Below are 15,302 nucleotides of genomic sequence, written 5' to 3' on the forward strand. Positions count from 1 at the left end.
AAAAAAAAATATGAATCAATCCAAATAACACAGATGACTCGCATATAAATCTTTCTTTTCAGGCAACAATTTCAGGTGCACCACCTCATACACTGTGATGTCATCGCCAAAACATCCATGCGCTGATGGAGGGAAAATTGAAGTTTAAAAAAACTTAGAAATGATAGAAGCACAAGAATGTTGTATGCTATTTGTGAAGCACTGTAGCACTTCCAGCCTGATGTTTAATGTAACAGCAGTTACATTTGATCAATCTGGTGTCAAATAACAGTTCATGTTAAAATGCGCTAAATTAATTTCACTCCCACCTCTAATCATCATATATATGAATATGGTGCGTCTATTGTGTGTGTTGCGTAAATTCCTAAGGTGTGTGAACTTATTGTTAAAGAAACATGAACTTAACCAAAAACAGGGAACTCAATTCAGATCATTAGGACTTTATTTATATTTAAATGCGTATAAGCTTTATTCAACAAAGCTCGCTCTTCGGAAGGACAGGAGTTCAGAACTGGCATTAGTGACAACATTAAATACAAGGAGCGACTGTGTGGAAGAGTTGCTTCTGAGACTGGAGAAACTATTGCTGCGGATGGATGTTTAGCAGATGGAGGGTTCTTCGACTGCGGCGGCTCCTTCCGTGGCGGCTTTCACACACTTGGCCATGGTCTGGGAGGCTCTGCTGATGGAGTCTGAACGCACAGAGAAATGGTGCCTCAGTAACAGTTAACGTTGCCTCCAGAGAGAAGCTGGATCGACAATTGGAAATGGAGCACTGAATTTCTACACACTCACCTGTCATGTAGAAGTCTTTGACTGTGAGTTGAGGGGGGACCAGAGGAGCAGCGATCAGGTCCTGCTTCACAGTCTGACACAACAAAGAGGCGAATTATGACGAAGCAGTTGTTGTGTAGACAGGCATAATAGATGTGATGTACTTTTGTCCCACAGCTTGTTAATATGTTGAGACCCGCGTGTGTACACGTACCTTCGACAGCTCGTTGGCCTGTTTGAAATAATTAGCCTCTTCTACGTCGTCGTAGCGGACCAGGTTAGGAGAGACTTCAGCCAGCCTGGATCTGACCTCCTCCAGTGAGTCGTAGGGAAGGGTCACTCCTGCCAGCTGAAAACACACTTTGGTCGTGATTCAAACTCGTGCCAAAGAGGAGGATTAAAAACTAGACGCTTGTTTATGAACTAACAGCTCATGAATACACTGAGCGCCACCGCCATGCACATGCTGTCAGTGGAGGCCTGCAGCTACAGTTGAAGCTTTGAACAGTGTCTCTAGCTCAAAAGACGCCGGGATATGGCCCGGACTGTGTGGCTGCACTCTTTGCAGCCCACTGATTGTGCTTCAGACGGCTGAGTTTCATACTCCCCGAACAAACGGCCGTATGTTGGAAACTGTAGCAAAAAACCGAGCACACTGTGAGAATCCTGAGGCTTTCGTCCGAAACTGACCCGATTTTCATGTGTCTAAAGTCAACTATTTGGCCAGGATGGCGAGTTAAAAACGAGTAACTTTGCTGCGATTTTGTCGCAGCAGTCTCTCCTCCTTCAATAGAGGCAAATGTAACGGTTGCCGCGCTTCCGCGGCTCTCATGCAAATTCGAAAGTGCTCTAGTAATTCTTACCATATTTTACGAGAGAGGACAAGTGTGACTACAAAACTGTAGATTTTTATGTTTCTGCGTCCCACCGTTTGGTCACCCTCACGGTTTAGAAACTCGAACATGACCGGATTTCGAATGCTCTACTCCACTCTAACCACCTTGATTGCCCACTCTAAGTTTTGAAGTAGAGGCAAATTTCTGAAGTAGTTAATCCTCTTCCCATTCATTTTCAATGGGAAAAATTGGTCACAAAACCTCGGGAAAAATATCTCTCGGAATTCTGGTACCTAGGTCTGAGAAAAGTAATAGCAGGCGATTCCCGGTCGGGCTGCACGTTTTGACTGCACCCAGTGGTGCATTCACGATAATGATCTGATCTGAGTGAGCCATGTCCAGTGAACGTTTGAAGCAGTTAAATCCAGTCATGGCACCAAAAGACACTGCTCACCTCCGACAGAGCCCTGATCACCTTCCAGTCCTCCCGGGCCATTCCCGGAGCCGTGACCGCCACCCTGGTTTGTTGGCTCCGCCCCTCAGTGTTAACATAAGTAGCATTTTTCTCAGTGTAGGCGGCGCTGGGGAGAATGATGTCAGCCATGGGTGCTCCGACGTCACCGTGGTGACCTGCAAAGAGCTTTCTCAGCACCCTTCACCGGTGAAATGAACGGTCACATGTTTGGGTATTTACCCTGATAGATGACCAGGGTCTGTTTGGGCAGGTCCGCTCGGCTGATGCAGCCGCTGTCAGCCCCTAGTAGAAACAGAACCTTGGGTGGATTCTTCCTGATGGCCTCCACGCCAGCCTTGTAGCCCAGATCTAAAGCTGCCACCTGGCTGGCCACTCTACACACATCACAACAGGTTAGTCGGTAACTCACGAATTAATCTCCAGCGAGAATCAATCATCATTTCTCTACCTGTGCAGCACATTGAGGACCTTCCAGCCTTCCTCCACACCGCTGCTGCTTCTGGCGTTCTGAGCAATGGTGGACACAGCACTCATGATGGCGGCTCCATCTTCTCTCTGCAAGGCACTGCTGCCCACAACCACAACTGGACGCTTAGCAGCTGAGAGGACCTGAGAAGAGGGAGGAGCTTCAGTGATCACAAACCAATGAGACTCAACAGGAAGGGAAGATGTTTGCATGCAACAAGTTAAAAGAAAAAGTCATTCTGTGAGTGTGTTACCTGACAGAAGGGGTGTGTCCCACTGGCCAGCTCCTTCAGCACAGAGGTCTCCTCTCCCAGATGGTCATAGGTGTAGTTCAGATCAACACCATGACCCACAAGAGCAACACGCAGCTCATTGTGAAGCCAGCTGACAGAAAAAAAAATATATATTGGTGACATGCTAACGTCAGTCTTGAGAGGGAGAAGCTTGGTGCAAGTGGTTACCTCTTGCGAACTCGGGCATTGAAAAGGGGAGCTTCATAGCGTGGGTTGGTTCCTACCAGGAGCAGCAGATCACAGTCTTCGATGCCAGCAATGCCGGTGTTCAGAAGGTAGTTGGAGCGCAGGTCAGTGCTGCAGAGAATAATGATGCATATGAACAAGTGACAAAAGTCTGGGTGGCATGGGCCGCCTTCAGTGACTAAGCCTGTTCCTCTGCGGTGGCTGCTGTGGCAGAAAAAACTTGATCGATTGAATGAAAACATCAGCAGCTGATTCTATGCTGGAGCACCAGGGCATCTGATCCACACATCAGCTCACTTTTAAACACCTAAGATTAAAGTTCCTTCATGCAGACATGCTTCAAATAGTGACTCCAAGAACATACCCTGCTCCAGACATGGGGAAGACCTCCTCAGTGCACAGGTTCTCAGAGTCCAGTCTGTTGAGAAGATCTTTGAGGGAAACCAGGGCTTCAGCGTCAGCCATGCCACCGGCTATGGCGGCGACTTCAGAGGCCTTCACACCCTGCAGCTAAAGACCGGTGCATATATACATGGTTGACACCAAATCTGGTGAAAAAAAGACTTCCCACGAGTAACAAACACTTACTGCTCCGGCAGCACGAGAAAGGGCGTCTTCCCAAGAGGTTGGTGTGAGCTGACCCGACTCATCCTTCACCATTGGCTGAGTCAAGCGTTGCCTCTTTAATCCATCGTACGCAAATCTGAGAAAACAATTCCGTCAAGTCAGACGGGGACTCATATCAACTGTGTGCTACATTAGGTGGTACCTGGTCTTATCAGAGATCCACTCCTCATTGATGTCCTCATGCAGTCTTGGAAGTACCCGCATTACTTCTCCACCTCTAGTGCTCACAACGATGTTGCAGCCAACTGCATCCAAAACATCTATCGACTCAGTCTTCCTATTATGGACAAATAGTTGAATCAAAGTTACACAGTTTTTTCTTTAGGAAAAAGAAACAGTCAAGGCAGAGGACACACTGGACAATGAGACCTACCTGGTCTCCCATGGCCGTGCAGTAAAGGCATACGGTTTGGAAGTGAGTGCTCCAACTGGGCAGATGTCAATAACATTCCCAGACATCTCAGACAGGAACATCTTCTCCACATAAGTACCAATCTGCAGGTTGTTCCCTCTGCCAGTTGTGCCAAGGTCCTCCACCCCAGCAATTTCACTGGCAAAACGGACACATCGTGTGCACTGAATGCAGCGAGTCATGATGGTTTTAATGAGTGGTCCGATGTTCTTGTCCTCCACAGCTCTCTTGGACTCTGTGAAACGGCTCCGGTCTGACCCGAATTGCATGGACTGATCCTGGGAGGAGACACAAAAATGATTACACTCAGACTGATAGGTGCAGAGATTCATGTCGACATTGAGTTAGTGCACGGTTAAATAAAATGAACAACTTTTTTGTGTAGCTTACCTGCAGGTCACATTCGCCACCCTGATCACAAATGGGGCAGTCGAGTGGATGGTTTGCCAACAAAAACTCCATCACGCCCTCTCTGACAACACAACATATCACTTGAGCCTTCTTTTCGAATGAAACACTAAGTGACAGCCAAAATCAAACCTGGCTTTGCGGGTCTTCTCTGAGTTAGTGAGGATGTTCCAGCCCTTCATGACAGGCATCGCACAAGCAGCCACCGGCTGAGAGTAAAAAAAAACAAAGCGTCACACACAAGTTCTTTAGGCAGTTGTCAGTGTGTTATTAAATTTCACTGAAGCATTTACTTTTGGTGCCTTTTCAATCTCCACAAGACACATACGACAGTTGCCAGCGACTGAGAGACGCTCATGGTAACAGAACCTAGGAATCTGGATTCCTGCTTTCTCACAGGCCTGATGGATAAAAAAAAACAACCACATTGAGTTGTTGTTTTCATCAGGACAAATAAACATCAACAATGTACGAAGGAGACTGTGTTGCGTTTTCACCTGCAGGACAGTGGTCCCAGGCTCCACCTCAATGGACTTCCCATCAACAAACACCTCCACCATGTTACTTGCAGCACGCACTGGAGTACTCACTGGAACAATAAGCAGAGTAATGGTTCAGCTTAATTATCTAAAACCCCTCCACAAAACAACTTTCATCGTGAACTGATTTTGAAGCCCAATCTAGAATGTTTGATTGGATATTTTACTTTATGGAATCATTTTGTAACTTGTAAAATCTAGAAATAAAATGGAGGCATTTTCCTTCCATCCATCCACACCTGCTTATCCATCAACAGGTCACGGGGGCAGGATCTCCAACATGAAGCTCAAAACGTTATTCTCCTGAGCAGCGTCTGGGGATCCCGAGACGGTACCAGACTAGTGAAGAGGTCACATCTCTCCATCTGACCCTGGGTTGACCCCTTGGTGTACTCACAGCTGGCCGTGCCTGAAACACCTCCAAAGGGAGGCGTCTAAGGGGCATCCTCATGAGATCCCCGAACCACCTCAACGAGCTCCTCACAACACAGAGAAGCTACAGTTCTACTCCCAGTCTCCCCCGAGTGACAGAACTCTATCTATGGGAGACGCCCAGCACCAGTTGGAGAAACCTCATTTGAGCCGCCTGTATCAAAGATTGTGGTCTTTCCGTCATGACCCAGGGCTCATGACCCTAGGTGAGTGTTGGGACAAAGTTAAAGTTCTGTAAATAATTCTGGCAACTTGTGAGAGTGAAATATGATTACAATAATGTAAAAAAAAAAATCTAAGAATGGTGGAATTTGAAATGCTTTAAGAGTTAAGAGCCACTATTTGATGTAGTCAACGTATTCATAGAGGTTATACAGTACACATACATGAGTGCATCATAACAGGAATCTTCTGCCCCAGAAGAAAAAAATGCTCAACACAATTGTTAAGAATACAAGCACCTGAAAATAGCCTTATTTATAGCATCAGATTTAAGTCTTACCGGTGCTGCAAGGAGCCAAGCCGCCTTTGGCAGCTCCAGCGAGAGCACGGCCGACACTTGGAAGTCGCAGCATGATGCTAGAGAGAAAACACAAAGAGGAAATCACTAATAATGCAAATGTCATTGTGGCCATTTTTTGTAATTTGACTGTAATTACACATAAACAATTGACTAATCAAGCTATTAATGTGACTATTAGTTTAGATATAGATATTTCAGACATACGAAAAGAAAATGCCCACTATCCTAAAGTAATTTGCACATTTCATATAATAATCCTCAGCACATGGCGATATTTAAATAGATCAAGTGCACGAGATAAACACGTAACCCGGCGGAAGTATACATAACATGACCCGTCTTAGCTCATGCAGGCTACTTCTACACCAAACACACCACACAAAATAATTATTTTGTAAAGTATTCACTGTGTGTAAGACAGACAATAAGCCAGTAGACGCCGTTAGCAACCGCGTATATACCAATATAAAAACAATGCTCGCGGTGGTGTTTTGCCGACGAGACCTTGCAGATGACTGCGCTGCTAGCTGGTTAGCTGAGAACGCCACTCAAGGGCACAGGGATTCATTGCTATTTAAATTTAACGAAACACGTTTTTGAAATGCGACAGTAGGGAATATGATGTGATAGAAGTGATACGCACAATTATCGAGGCCAAGCTCTTACCTTTCGCTATTTGGCCTTCTGGACCAGAACAGCGCGGAACGAAATTGCACTACCAGTTTCAAGTGGTGGTAACCGGAATAAAAGGGAACAACACTTCCGCTGGATTTTCACAACAAGAAGTGGGAAAGTCGCTCGTTCGTTCGTAAAAGCAATTTGGATAAAGACGGTATAAACATGGACACGCTTTGAGTGTGAATTACATATAAATGCCTAGGTCAAAATAATATTCTCGATGTCGCCTAATTTACATGTGGCTATTATTTTAGCGCTTTGTCTCGGATTTTGACAAAAGAAATATTATGCTATAGTTAATTAGTATTTCTATTTGCATTTTAAGTTAAAATCTAATGGATTTGTAATCTAACACACGTTTATGATTACTGGAATACATTTCCCATGTTGCACCCGGTTGTTACCGGAAGTTACTACGTGTTACCAGTCTTTTTGCGACAATACAGGAAATGTCTCTATGAAGCTACAACGAAAGTTCGAGCGCTGGTTAAAACAAAAAAAGTAATTGTCAGGTAATGATTCTCAGATAATACTAGCACATTTTGGACGACATTATTTTAAATGTTCATATAGTGTAATCCTGTTTTGGAATTAAGTGACTGATAAAATAGTTAGCTCGATGCTAAATGTGCAAAGCTACTAAGCACTGTAAACAATGCCTTCCATTTACGTTACATTACATATTATACGGTTTGCAAGTTGACGATTATGAATTTGTGCCTTTGGTAATATTAGGTTTCCTTTAACGTTTGATTGTAGGTCGTTTTGTACTATTGCTATAGCACTATTCTATTGGAATCTAGAGAAGCCCTGCCACTCCATTATTAGACGATGTTGTTGATGTCATGGGAATAGAACGGATGTTCATTAGAGCTATATATTTGGGAAAAATTTGATTTCTTTAAATACGGTTTGTGTTTCTAGTTCAACTGACGTTTAATGTTTTGCTGTAAAATACAGGGTACAGCATAATTCAGGTTTGGCAGATTACTGTCTTGCCTGCTCGTCCACCTGATACCATCTCTGGTGTTGGTGAGTGTTTAGCGCTCATGTATCTATCAATCTTATTGTAAACCTTTGATCTTTCAGATGGTCACTGCTAATAACATTAAAGTGGTTCGTGTTGTGCCATATTTAATGACTGAATGTCATCTCCAGCACAATGTTGCCCACCATTTCCCACCAAACAAATGGAACCCCTGGATCCCGAGACGCTGCTCGGCATACGGCAGGGGCCAAGCGCTACAAGTACCTGAGGCGACTGCTTCACTTTCGGCAGATGGACTTCGAGTTTGCACTCTGGCAGATGCTTTATTTGTTCACATCACCTCAGAGAGTCTATCGAAACTTCCACTACAGAAAGCAGACCAAGGACCAGTGGGCTAGAGATGACCCAGCGTTCCTAGTGCTGCTCAGCATCTGGCTCTGCGGTGAGTGTGAAGCTCATTACAAATCTCATACAAAACTATTGTTACCTCTAAAACTACAACAGCTCCTAAGGACACCTTTAATACCCAGTAACTGTTGCATTATTCAATGCAGTGACACCAATGTTGTGTGATAATAATTATGCCTCATTTGTCAAATCTTTATCTTGGTTCAGTGTCGACAATTGGATTTGGTCTTGTTCTGGACATGGGAGTTATTGAGACACTGAAGCTCCTGCTGTGGGTGGTCTTTGTTGACTGCATTGGAGTGGGACTTCTCATATCAACCTTGATGTGGTGAGTTCATTTTTTCCTTAAGTTTAACACTGAGTTAATGGTAATGTTGTGATCAAGACCAGAGCATACAGAGACCAAACAGAATGCAAAACATACTAATAGTTTGTTCCTATGATAGCATTTCTTTTCTTGCTTTACATCCATCGTCGGTGAACCTGTCCGTAGTCTTGTTGAAGGATGTGGGGACTGCTGGAGCCTATCTCAGGGGTCATTGGTGAGAGACTGGACTACAGGACCTGGACAGGTCGCCAGTCCATCACAGGCACACACCATTCACACATGCGCACCTTGGGGGAATTTTAGAGTGTCCAGTTCAGCTAGTGAGCATGTAGCTGTGGGAGGAAACCGGAGTACTTAGGGAGAACATGGAAACTCCACTCAGAAAGGTCCTGAGTTAGATTCCAACCGGAACCTTCTTGCTGAGAGGCAGCAGTACTGGCTCTATTTATTTATTTTGGAAGAAAATAAAGCTATTTCCTTTGCAGTAACAAATAAATATGTGTGTCTCTATGATAGAGTTATGCTCATATATTCAGTTTGATCTTGGTCTCTCCCCCCTCTTTCGTATGGTCTGGGTTTCTGTATGCTGTGGTCTCGACATGGTCTTGTCTGCCATTGGTAGCATGTTAACGGTCTTTTGTTTCTGTCAGGGTGATCACCAACAAGTATCTGCTCAAACATCCCTCGAGAGACTATGACGTTGAGTGGGGATACGCCTTTGATGTTCACCTGAATGCGTTTTACCCACTTCTGGTCATTCTGCACTTTTTCCAGCTTTTTTTCATCAACCGTGAGTCCAGACCTTTTGTGTCACAGACCATGTTCTCTCTTGAGCTTTAACAGTTGTGTCTTTTCAGATCTAGTGATGATAAATTTTGACTGGTTCCTTGGATACTTTGTGGGAAACACCTTGTGGCTGATAGCCATCGGTTATTACCTCTACATCACATTTCTCGGCTACAACGGTGTGTTAAACTCACTCTTTATATTTCAATTTTGACATTGGGAAAAAAATTGTCAGTGATCTGGTGGTGTTTCTTCTTACAGCTCTTCCCTTCCTGAAGAACACAGTGGTGCTGCTCTACCCATTTGCCCTGCTCGCCCTTATCTACATCCTCTCGCTTTCTCTGGGATGGAACTTCACATGGGGGCTCTGTTGGTTCTACAAGTATAGGGTCCAGTAAAACAGAATTGGGACATACATTGGCTCCAGGATCTATTCTTTAACTCCCAGTCTGCCTGCTTGAGATGGCAGCTGGACCCCACAGATGCCGGTGGAAACTTTTTAGTGACTCTGAATATTCACTCCAGAGCTCCACGGTTGATGCGGTGAAGTGCTGATCAGAAGGAGTGTTTTATGTTTGGTTTTGTATTATTTGTAAATAGCATCTTGTCCGGTTGTAATATATAAATTCCAAGCTTTGTTTGGAAAATAGAGAAGGTGGTTGGTTTTCATTGAGACAGGAAAAATCAAGTTACATAAAAAACAAAAGAGGAACATTTGTGAGAGTTGTGATCTTGTGTTTTCTTCAAGTGACATTCCGGAGCCCCTTCAAAAATAAAGTTTTATTTTCTGAAACAGCACATGGGTTTGTATTTCAGAATTTATACAGTTTTTTTTTGTGGACTGTGCCTTAAAATCTGTTGGACAGAACAGTGCTGTTTGCTTTTTCATGATGACTCCATCTTTTGCTTTGTTTGCGCAAATCCTGCCTGGGTCCTTCACCTTAACCTGTCTTGGTCATCCTCCCTAGTCATGACGACCTCATTCCTCATAAATAAAAAAAAAAAAAAAATGAATTGCTCAATATTAACAGGCTGTATATGTAGAGAGGTATGCCCACAACTAATAGTAGTAGTTGAGATTTGTGTCCACTTGGTGTCACCCTTTCTGAGATAAATGAAGCCAGAGAAGAGTAAGCTATTGCTTTTTTTTTTCTTTAGATAGATAGAAGGAAAAAGTGACCATATCATTCTAAAACAAGGAGAAAAAGTGTTATTATACCAGGATGTTGTATGCTTAACAAATGTTGTTGATAAAGTATTGTTTCATTTTATATATTGATTCTTAATATAAATACACCATCTATTTCGGGGGACAAAAAATACTGCTAAATTAGATTCTGTCATGTCTTAATATTTGGTTAACTATTAATGAGTATGGTGAAGGAGAATAGGTAAGAAAAAAAATCAATGATGATTGTTTTCAAGTAGTAATGAAAGGTACAAAAAAAGGGCCCCATAAATGCAAGCAAATTGCTGTATGCGGACCCACGCCGCCCTTTGCCCATGAGACCTAAATTTTAACAACACCCATTCCAAGATTTGTGGGCCACATGAAGTGACTTGGTGGGCTGGATTTGGCCCCTGGGCCTCGAGTTTGACATAGCAGGAACAGAAAGCTGTACCTTAACTCGCTTTTAATTTTTGTTTTTCTCCCATATGTTATTCATATGTAACAAACATGGATAGATGCACAGAGTCCACAGTTAACTGAACCCTGAGGGCACCATTGGTTGCGGGTTTCATCTGTCTGTGAAAATGGTCCCCAGATCATTTTCATCATCATCAACAGTGTTATGAGAAAGTTGAAATAACAGGCAACACACACACACACAACATATTTGCTCTCTGATCATTTTATTGTGATTTGTTTTGTTTCACCTACTCAAGTGCCTTCATCAACATTTGCTTGTATTTTTCAAGGTCAACTTTCTTCATGATAGTGGCCTTGTGCCCCTTATGTAGCTGGTCCATGTAGTCCAGAGCCATCATCCCCCGGGCGAACGTCCCTTCCCTCTCCACAGACACGGCAACCTGAAGCAGACACACAAGACGCTCATGTTGCATCACCACGTTACCTGGTTGGACAAGTGCAGTAAGGCAATGACCTGCTCGCTCTCTGTCAGCAGGGAGTTGTCGATGGCAACGGCGACCGCATAGACATCACAGGTGTTGAATCCAGGTCCTGACACCAGCTCCTTCTGATAGCGCTCAGTTTGAACCATCTACAATTGCAGTGTAACATCGAAATAGTCAGCGTCAATAAACATTTCTTTAAATGAAATAAAGAAAATACGTCCAGACCTTTCGAGTGTGTCTGGAAATCCTCTCCATGAATCGAGCCTTGTCTGTGTCCTGGGCCAGCCACTTGTCGCAGAAAGACTAGAGGGTCAGACAGTGTCTGTTAAAAGATCACACTTTCGTCACATTAGGAGAGAGATACTTGCGAACAGTGCTCTGACCCAAGGCAAGCTGTTCCTGCAGGTGAACTCCCAGGATGCGATGAAGGTGGGACAGGTGTATTTGCTCAGGACCACAAAGGCTGCTTCTGGGTCGGCCACAAAGTTGAACTCTCCACACACTGAGGTGTTTCCTCTGGCTGCATGACATCACCAATAAAGCATTATTAGCATCGTGATGAGCCCTCGATGTCAGAGAGGACTGACAGCCTTCGTACATTCAATGTTTCCTCCCATAATGTACAGCGACTTCAGTTTTGAGGGCAAAGATGAATCCATTTTGACAGCCAAGGCCAGGTTAGTCAGGGGCGCTGTGGCAACCAGAGTCACCTGGCCATAACAAAGACAAAATTAAACACGCTAAAGAGATTTTTTTTTCACATGAAAAACCTCTTTTTCTGAAGTATCACATTGTCACAGAAGCTCTCAACTGTTCATGGAATTACTAGACATGCAATAAATATATGAACTTTTTTCATTTCAAGTCAGAGAACACTGTTATTTGGAATGTAACGAGACAGGCCTTGATTCATGAGGAAATTACAAAGATGAAAACCAGAATGACAAAACATATGGCTGTATAAACAGACTCACAAAGCAATAGTAAATGTTTATGACCTGCATTCATGCATGAACCTTGGTTTCAGATTAGGGTTCGAGTTAGCTGTAGGAAAAGCAAACTCTCGCTCATTGCTGTGATTTATATGCTCTAGAGAAATAACTTGTCAAAGTACTCCTAACATTTACATGTTTAGCGGAATACACAAGGTGATATCGCTCTCATCTGAAATCACCAGAAAGTAATACCAAAACTATCGGTGTTCCCTGAATACATTGGTACGCAACAGGGTCCCCCTTGTGGCCAGTACGACTCTTGTTTGAATTTACTAGTCATGCTGAGAGACGTTGTTCAGCGACACGAACCTCCCAATGAGCCCCTCTAGATCCAAACAAAATTTTGAATTAGGTATTTAATCCGACCGATGTGTTTACACAAAGCTTTTTCATTCAGATCAAGTGCTCAATTCAACTAGAGTGGTCCATTTCAAGGAGCTATCCATAAGAGCAGCATGTTCTGCACCTGAGCTGAGATGCATTCAGGGAACTCTGCGTCTTTTCGGTAGTTTTGATATTCTCTGGTTTTAATTCACTCGATTTCAGGTGAAACTGACACATATTTCGGTAATTACAGATATGTTTGAAGTACTTTTACACTAATAATAATATACAAATAAGGGCAATGAGCATTTTACAAATGGGAAGTTTCTTTCTTCCCCTTTTAACCTTTCAGAAATGGGCTTCCACATGACCTTCTTGACGATAAAATATCTCTTTTTCTCCCCCATGATCAACAACACAACACAAACACAAAAGGAAATGTCTACATTTATGTAGATCATAGTGTGGATATCCAACATATCCCATGGATGAAGATAATTTCACTTTAAAAACCATGTAGTTTTTCGTATGTTCTTAAACAAAGTCAAGAGAAAACTTATTTAAACCCAGTCAGATGACCCGCAGCACTGATGAGCGACGGATGTGGCCATTTTCAGGTTATTAATTCTCATCTTGTTGTTGTGCTCTAGGACGGTGAAACTCATGACCATCAGCCTCTTTGAAGAGAAAGATGCACTGTTCGTTTCTTCAAGGCAAGTGGCTTCAGAGAAAAACAAGTCGCTTCTCCTTCATCTCTTTGGGGCAACAAATGTGTTTTACTGCCCCCCACAGGTCACAAATAGATGGTTAGACAACTCGAGTCAACTTTTTATTTAAATGAGAAGTGTAGATGCAATTTAATCTTGCACATAATCTCGTGTCACAGACCCAGTAATACTGCAACAGTGTACACGTCTGGCTCTCACCTCTCCAGGGTTTTCAGTGGCAATCCGAATGATAGCCTGCACTGCATGCTCTTTCTGCAGCAGGTCCAGGCCGGGTGCGTCTAGATCAGGTACATCGCCAAGCCCGTCCTTCCCGTGAAAATCTCCAGCGTGGACTTTGTTTCCCACCAGAGGTTCAGAGCTTCCCCGGTACACAGGGATCTGTGGGCGGGTCAGAGACATCTCTTCAGTCTGAGAAACGCTGACAGAGAAAGAAAGTTTGGAAATGGAGGTGCTCCCACATCCAGGCGGTTGCAGGCTTTCAGAACCCGGAGGGTGTTCTTCAAGACATTTTCCAGCGGGGTGTTGCCATGACAACAGCTGATGCCCATTATCTGGACATCAGGGGCTGCCAGGGCAACCATGATGGCCTGGGCGTCATCCACACCAGTGTCCAGGTCCAGCATCAACTTCTTCATCGTGTCTGGTGACAAAAAGCTTGTCATGATTTATAACAAGACATTTTGAAGAAAAAGAAGGGTGATCAGTGGGGTCACTTACTTGACATGAAGTGCAACCTCAGCTGGCGAAAAGCTTCTGCTACTGTTGCTTTGATACCAATTTAGGTTTCATAATCCTAAGCACGCACCCTAAAAACTGGTGTGGCTTCAGGTCCCAGTTATGGCATTCATGTACCGACACAATGACCAATGAGAAATGACAGACTATGAGCAGTTTTGATTCAGTAGTCAGGTCTTTTTAAAGCTAGAGTTTCTTTGGCTTCCTCAAGAATGAAATAGCTGTGTGAGACTGCAGTACGAAGGGGCTTATTATCCAGGTTCCGTGCACCATGTGAGATACTTGAGGGTTTAGACGCACACTGTGGGATTTTATAGCTATGTGATTTTACAGTGAATTTAAGTCATCATTCCCCTCCTCATCACTTATCATTATTTTTTATACCAATAAATGATTTCTCCAAGGTTGGAAAGTAAAATGTGTTTCATCTAACTAAGGTTAAAAATCTGTGCTGCAAAATAGAATCCACAGATTTATATAAAAGCTGTTCTGAAACACTAGTTGGGTTTGGCAGACCTGGGTTGATATCAGTGAATTTGTTTGAACTGTTTGAAATTCACACATTGCTGCTCAGCTGTGGAGCCAGATAAGGTGGGGGCGGACCAAGGACCGGTTAAATGGATTATATCTATTGGCTGGTTGCCTTTACAACACTAGAAAAGTCTTGACATCAGCATATCATCAGTTTATGGAGGACTCTGAGTTGTTTTTTCCCCCCCGAGTAATCCGAGAAGCACTCTCCGCGTCAACAATAAAAAGTATTCTGTTACAATGTTTAAATTATTTGTGTCCTACATTTCATTAGTACATATGCAACAGTTAATGGTAACGAATGCGTTTATGCGAATTGATATACAGCACCTGGGTGACGTCGTATCACCGTAAGCTCAGGAAGAACCGAAGAATCTCAGACACTTTTAACAGGTTTCACCGTGAGCGGCGAACACACCCGAATCATGAGCCCACCAGCATGAAAGTCACTATGTGTCATTTGGTGCAAATACGCGAGCGTTTGTTGGCACAATCTAAACATATCTGCCAACTTCGTAACGTAACCGACGAACGCAAGGACAAGAAAAGTCCTAGAAATGCACAAATACTCGCTACTAAATATACACATCGAACAGCCTTTGTGCCGCCGGCAACACAAATTCGAGGACAGCTTGAGTTCATAAACCTCCCAAGTGAAAAATGGCACTTAACCGGCACGTTCATATTGAAATGTTTTAGTCTATAATGAGAACGACAAACACGTTTACCTGTTGAAACTGCCGCGAAAACAAACG

General features: G+C 43.5%; 3 protein-coding genes across 6 annotated transcripts; 1 reads left to right on the forward strand and 2 right to left on the reverse strand.

The window, feature by feature from the left end:
- Window positions 1-424: 424 nt before the first annotated feature.
- Window positions 425-6,747, reverse strand: ndufs1 (NADH:ubiquinone oxidoreductase core subunit S1). The gene is made up of 18 exons (XM_053877874.1): window positions 6,637-6,747; window positions 5,950-6,026; window positions 4,974-5,065; window positions 4,770-4,877; window positions 4,609-4,685; window positions 4,459-4,540; window positions 4,030-4,346; window positions 3,799-3,933; window positions 3,618-3,732; window positions 3,394-3,539; window positions 3,012-3,140; window positions 2,805-2,934; window positions 2,534-2,694; window positions 2,305-2,459; window positions 2,065-2,240; window positions 989-1,123; window positions 796-868; window positions 425-692 (listed from the first exon to the last, which is right to left on the reverse strand). The coding sequence occupies exons 2-18, from the start codon at window positions 6,020-6,022 to the stop codon at window positions 601-603; spliced, it is 2,196 nt and encodes a 731-aa protein (XP_053733849.1). The 5' UTR covers window positions 6,023-6,026; window positions 6,637-6,747; the 3' UTR covers window positions 425-600.
- Window positions 6,748-7,067: 320 nt separating this feature from the next.
- unc50 (unc-50 homolog (C. elegans)) lies at window positions 7,068-10,696 on the forward strand. 3 transcript variants are annotated; one of them, XM_053844447.1, is made up of 7 exons: window positions 7,068-7,160; window positions 7,609-7,680; window positions 7,807-8,078; window positions 8,252-8,372; window positions 9,023-9,162; window positions 9,230-9,337; window positions 9,420-10,694. In XM_053844447.1, exons 3-7 carry the CDS (start codon window positions 7,811-7,813, stop codon window positions 9,554-9,556), a joined length of 774 nt encoding a protein of 257 aa, XP_053700422.1. In that variant the 5' UTR covers window positions 7,068-7,160; window positions 7,609-7,680; window positions 7,807-7,810; the 3' UTR covers window positions 9,557-10,694. The 3 variants fall into 3 exon arrangements, with proteins under 3 accessions (XP_053700422.1, XP_053700441.1, XP_053700431.1); XM_053844466.1 differs by lacking the exon at window positions 7,609-7,680 and having other exon boundaries at window positions 7,072-7,160; window positions 7,738-8,078; window positions 9,420-10,696; XM_053844456.1 differs by lacking the exon at window positions 7,609-7,680 and having other exon boundaries at window positions 7,078-7,160; window positions 9,420-10,695.
- A 307-nt stretch (window positions 10,697-11,003) lies between these two features.
- LOC128747510 (inosine-uridine preferring nucleoside hydrolase-like) lies at window positions 11,004-15,296 on the reverse strand. 2 transcript variants are annotated; one of them, XM_053845448.1, is made up of 8 exons: window positions 15,276-15,296; window positions 13,740-13,921; window positions 13,480-13,659; window positions 11,833-11,944; window positions 11,618-11,754; window positions 11,460-11,537; window positions 11,264-11,380; window positions 11,004-11,189 (listed from the first exon to the last, which is right to left on the reverse strand). In XM_053845448.1, the coding sequence occupies exons 2-8, from the start codon at window positions 13,914-13,916 to the stop codon at window positions 11,037-11,039; spliced, it is 954 nt and encodes a 317-aa protein (XP_053701423.1). In that variant the 5' UTR covers window positions 13,917-13,921; window positions 15,276-15,296; the 3' UTR covers window positions 11,004-11,036. The 2 variants fall into 2 exon arrangements, with proteins under 2 accessions (XP_053701423.1, XP_053701415.1); XM_053845440.1 differs by lacking the exon at window positions 15,276-15,296 and adding an exon at window positions 13,999-14,959.
- Window positions 15,297-15,302: the final 6 nt, after the last annotated feature.

This window comes from Synchiropus splendidus, chromosome 1 (assembly GCF_027744825.2).
Source record: "Synchiropus splendidus isolate RoL2022-P1 chromosome 1, RoL_Sspl_1.0, whole genome shotgun sequence".
Taxonomy (NCBI): Eukaryota; Metazoa; Chordata; class Actinopteri; order Syngnathiformes; family Callionymidae; genus Synchiropus; species Synchiropus splendidus.

Excerpts from the sequence above, each read along its gene's own strand:
- ndufs1 (XM_053877874.1), bottom strand. The coding sequence starts at position 6,022 with ATGCTGCGACTTCCAAGTGTCGGCCGTGCTCTCGCTGGAGCTGCCAAA. Across the intron at positions 4,541-4,608 it reads GAGAAGACCCGCAAAGCCAG|AGAGGGCGTGATGGAGTTTT; the intron begins GTTTGATTTTGG and ends TTGTGTTGTCAG. Across the intron at positions 3,540-3,617 it reads TTTCTCGTGCTGCCGGAGCA|CTGCAGGGTGTGAAGGCCTC; the intron begins GTAAGTGTTTGT and ends ACCGGTCTTTAG.
- unc50 (XM_053844447.1), top strand. The coding sequence starts at position 7,811 with ATGTTGCCCACCATTTCCCACCAAACAAATGGAACCCCTGGATCCCGA. Across the intron at positions 8,079-8,251 it reads GCTCAGCATCTGGCTCTGCG|TGTCGACAATTGGATTTGGT; the intron begins GTGAGTGTGAAG and ends ATCTTGGTTCAG. Across the intron at positions 8,373-9,022 it reads CTCATATCAACCTTGATGTG|GGTGATCACCAACAAGTATC; the intron begins GTGAGTTCATTT and ends TGTTTCTGTCAG.
- LOC128747510 (XM_053845440.1), bottom strand. Across the intron at positions 13,660-13,739 it reads AAGCCTGCAACCGCCTGGAT|ATCCCTGTGTACCGGGGAAG; the intron begins GTGGGAGCACCT and ends ACCCGCCCACAG. Across the intron at positions 11,538-11,617 it reads GCAGGAACAGCTTGCCTTGG|TCTTTCTGCGACAAGTGGCT; the intron begins GTCAGAGCACTG and ends CTGACCCTCTAG.